General features: G+C 58.3%; 1 protein-coding gene across 2 annotated transcripts in view; it reads left to right on the forward strand.

Annotated features, from left to right (window-relative positions):
- The first annotated feature begins 1,764 nt into the window (after positions 1 to 1,764).
- Positions 1,765 to 3,281, forward strand: part of LOC118210337 (SH2B adapter protein 2) — a 14,109-nt gene continuing 12,592 nt past the window's right edge. For both annotated transcript variants that reach the window (XR_004761834.1, XM_035386436.1), the window contains exon 1: positions 1,765 to 2,606. Coding sequence is in view for 1 of the 2 variants with exons in the window: in XM_035386436.1 (XP_035242327.1) it covers positions 1,803 to 2,606 (804 nt within the window). In the remaining variant the exon portion in view is untranslated. The remainder of the gene's footprint in view (positions 2,607 to 3,281) is intronic.

Here is a 3,281-nt window from a genome sequence, read left to right on the forward strand (position 1 = left end):
CTTAATTTTATTGTATATTCAACAATAAATTCTGAATTTAGGTCTTCTTTTTCTCCATGGATGGAGTGAGCAGGAAGTGGAAGTGAAAGTACTGGCTTAGGCAACACAGGGATGTACTCACAAGGTGGTACAGTTACAGGGATGTCCTCTCATGACTACAGTTACAGGAATGTCCTCTCATGACTGTACAGTTACAGGAATGTCCTCACAAGGCAGTCTCTGTTGATTGCTTTCAGAAGCGCGCACACACACACACACACACACACACACACCAACCTGTCTTTTAATTTCCTTCGTACATTTTTTTGGGTCTTCAACGCTTCTTGCTTTGAACAGCCATCAAATCCTAATTGCTCCCCGCCCCCCCCCCCCCCCCCCCCCCCCCCCCCCCCCCCCGCCCCCCCAATCTCCCTTTGTTCACCATAAAACCTAATGAGTCTCAACCTGGTGGTAACTCATCACACAACAAGCCCCTGTCTCGTTTCAGCTGATAGTCCTCATGTGGGGAAATTAATTGGAGCACTTTAATATTTATGGTGAAGCACTGGAGCTATGACTCTCCAGAGTCCTGTTTGAGAGCTTACCTCTGCAGCTCCAGGTGATTACAACCTGTAATTGCGGCAGTTGGAATAGCCAAATCACCTGAACCCTGACAAGCCAGATATTTACTTAGCTCTCTGCTAATGGCAAGCAATCCCCCCCCCCAGCACCCCCACCCCCACCCCACACAGTACTGCGCTGTATGCTAACAGGCTGAGAAACTGCAGCACACGTGTCTGTCTCCATCGATAAAAATAATACCTGGCTTGTACACATGAACTGGATCATGCCAAAACATCTTTAGTGTGAATTTCCCTCTAACAGAGTTTATCAGAGTCCAAATTCTGTCATCAAATTTACTCTCTTAACAGATTCTGTTTCAGAGTCCTGACCAGTCCTGCTCCTGCAGATCTCCCGTCCTGTATTTACTGAACGTTTTACTGTTTGAGGTTTTTTGAGAATGTTTCTTAGCATTTCAGAGTAACGTGTGGTAGGTGAAGTGAAACGGGTTGTGTACACGTAACCGATCCCCAAACACTGAACCTGGCCCAGCGGGGTCAGCCAATCACGTGCCAGCTTTTCATGTTGCACAATGGGATGGCTGTCTCACGAGCGTCACCCCCTCTGCTGTTTCATTTTACTGGAATAATAGAAAAATGTTTATTTATGTGACCTTTAATTAACCTGGTAGGTCGCCTGGGATGTTCCCCAGGTCGTCACGGCGACAGGAATGTGAGGTATTGTTAAGCAAATCAGATGCACACGGTGGATGAGGAGGTGGCCACCGACAGATCTTCCAGCAGACACTTCATATCCTGTGGGGTGGGCCAGGTGGGGGGGGGGTGGGGGGGAAGGGTGGGGGGGGGGGGGCAGTGTCTTTACAGGTCGAGCCACCCCGAGGCCCAGATTGCTCTTTTCAGAGCTTCTGCTGTGTGAATTGAAACTGTCACTGTGGGGCTAACGCAGACAGTGTTATTATCTCTCCACTGCACAAACCACAAATGCAGTTTTTTCCCCCGCATTATTTGTGGTACAGGCATGTGCCCTGAGGCTTGGCCCGGGTTAGGACTGGGATAACTCTGCAGTGTGGCTCCTTACCTTTTCAGATGTTCTGTTTAATGCCTGTATGTATCCTTCCTCCCACAGTGAAACTGCGGTAACCATGGTAACCCGGTTGTGTTCTTATCCCCCCCCACAGCCCCGCCCCGCTCCGCCTTGCGCCCCCCCCCCCCTCCACCCCCCAGCGGTGGAATGGAGCAGTGATGAATGGGGACGCCCCCCCCAGCAGCCCCGAGCCGTCCTCCTGCCCCCTGCCCGACTGGAAGGAGTTCTGTGAGCTGCACGCTCGGGCGTGCGCCTCCGACTTCGCCCACAAGTTCCGCCGCTTCGTCAGCGAGAACCCGTGCTACGACTCGCCGGGCGCCGACGCCTCCTTCTCCCAGCACTTCGCCAAGCACTTCCTGGACTGCTTTTCGGCCGAGCTGAGCCTGGCGCCCCCCTCGGGCTCCCCCGCCGGGCCCAAGTACAGCATCGTCCCCTTCGTGGGCATCCAGAGCTGCCTGCTGCCCTACGACCTCTACCAGCGCCGCAAGGACGCCGGGGCCTCCAGCGAATCGCTGGACAGCATGGACAGCGCCGCCGGCAACCCCCCGCCCCCGGCCCCGCCCCCCGGCCCCAAGGCTTCGGCCCTCGGCCAATCGCGGAGCACGGAGGACGTGTCGGCGGGGCACCCCAAGGCCAAGTTCAAAAAGGGCTTCTCCCTGCGCAACATGAGCCTGTGCGTGGTGGACGGGGTGCGGGAGATCTGGCACCGCCGGGCCTCGCCCGAGCCGGAGGGGGTGCGGCGGGCCAACGGGGGCCCCCGCCTGCGGCTGAGCAGGGCGGCGCCGGCGCAGAGGGCGGAGCCGCTGGAGATCCAGCGCGAGGGCGCGCTGCGCTACATGGTGGCGGACGACGCCACCTGCATGGGCGGCTCGCTGTGGCAGAAGTGCCGGCTGCTGCTGCGCAAGTCCGTCCCCCGCGGCGAGGGCGAGCGCTTCCTGCTCGAGTTCTACGTCCCGCCCAAGGTACCGCCCCCCCCCCCCCAGAGCCACGCCCACCGCCACCACCATGACCTTACCCCCCCCAGGACCACGCCCACCACCGCCCCCTCCCCCCAGAGCCACACCTACCGCCCCACCCAGAGTCACGCCCACTACCGCCCCCCAGAGCCACGCCCACCGCCCCCCCAGAGCCACGCCCACTGCCCCCCCAGAGCCACGCCCACCACCCCCCCCGCTCCCCCCAGAGCCACACCCACCACCCCCCCGCTCCCCCCAGAGCCACACCCACCACCCCCCCGCTCCCCCCAGAGCCACGCCCACCCCCGCACCACCCCCCTGTGTGAGTACAGTGTGTGTAAATGCTGAGTAGCCAGTTAGAGTTTGATTGAGTCTAAAAGCGAGGTAGAGGCAGGTAAGCCTTCAGCTGTTGGTACAGGGCAGGTTGCTCAGCGGTTTTGAGTAACAGGAACATCGGTAGGAAAGCATAGTGGCCACGCCCTGCTAGGCCCCTCCCCCTGAGGAGCTCCTGCTGCAGGCCCTGGTTGTGGGGACACCTGATCTCTGTGGCATTTAGACAAACCAACAGCACAGCTCCCTATCCTGCTGCCAGGATGTGTGTTTTACATATTACACAGAACAGCAGGATCTGTGCAGACAGGAAACCCCACCAAGGAAAAACAACAAAAGGGACCAGAACAG

The sequence above is a fragment of the Anguilla anguilla genome, chromosome 12 (genome assembly GCF_013347855.1).
Source record: "Anguilla anguilla isolate fAngAng1 chromosome 12, fAngAng1.pri, whole genome shotgun sequence".
NCBI classification, from domain to species: Eukaryota; Metazoa; Chordata; class Actinopteri; order Anguilliformes; family Anguillidae; genus Anguilla; species Anguilla anguilla.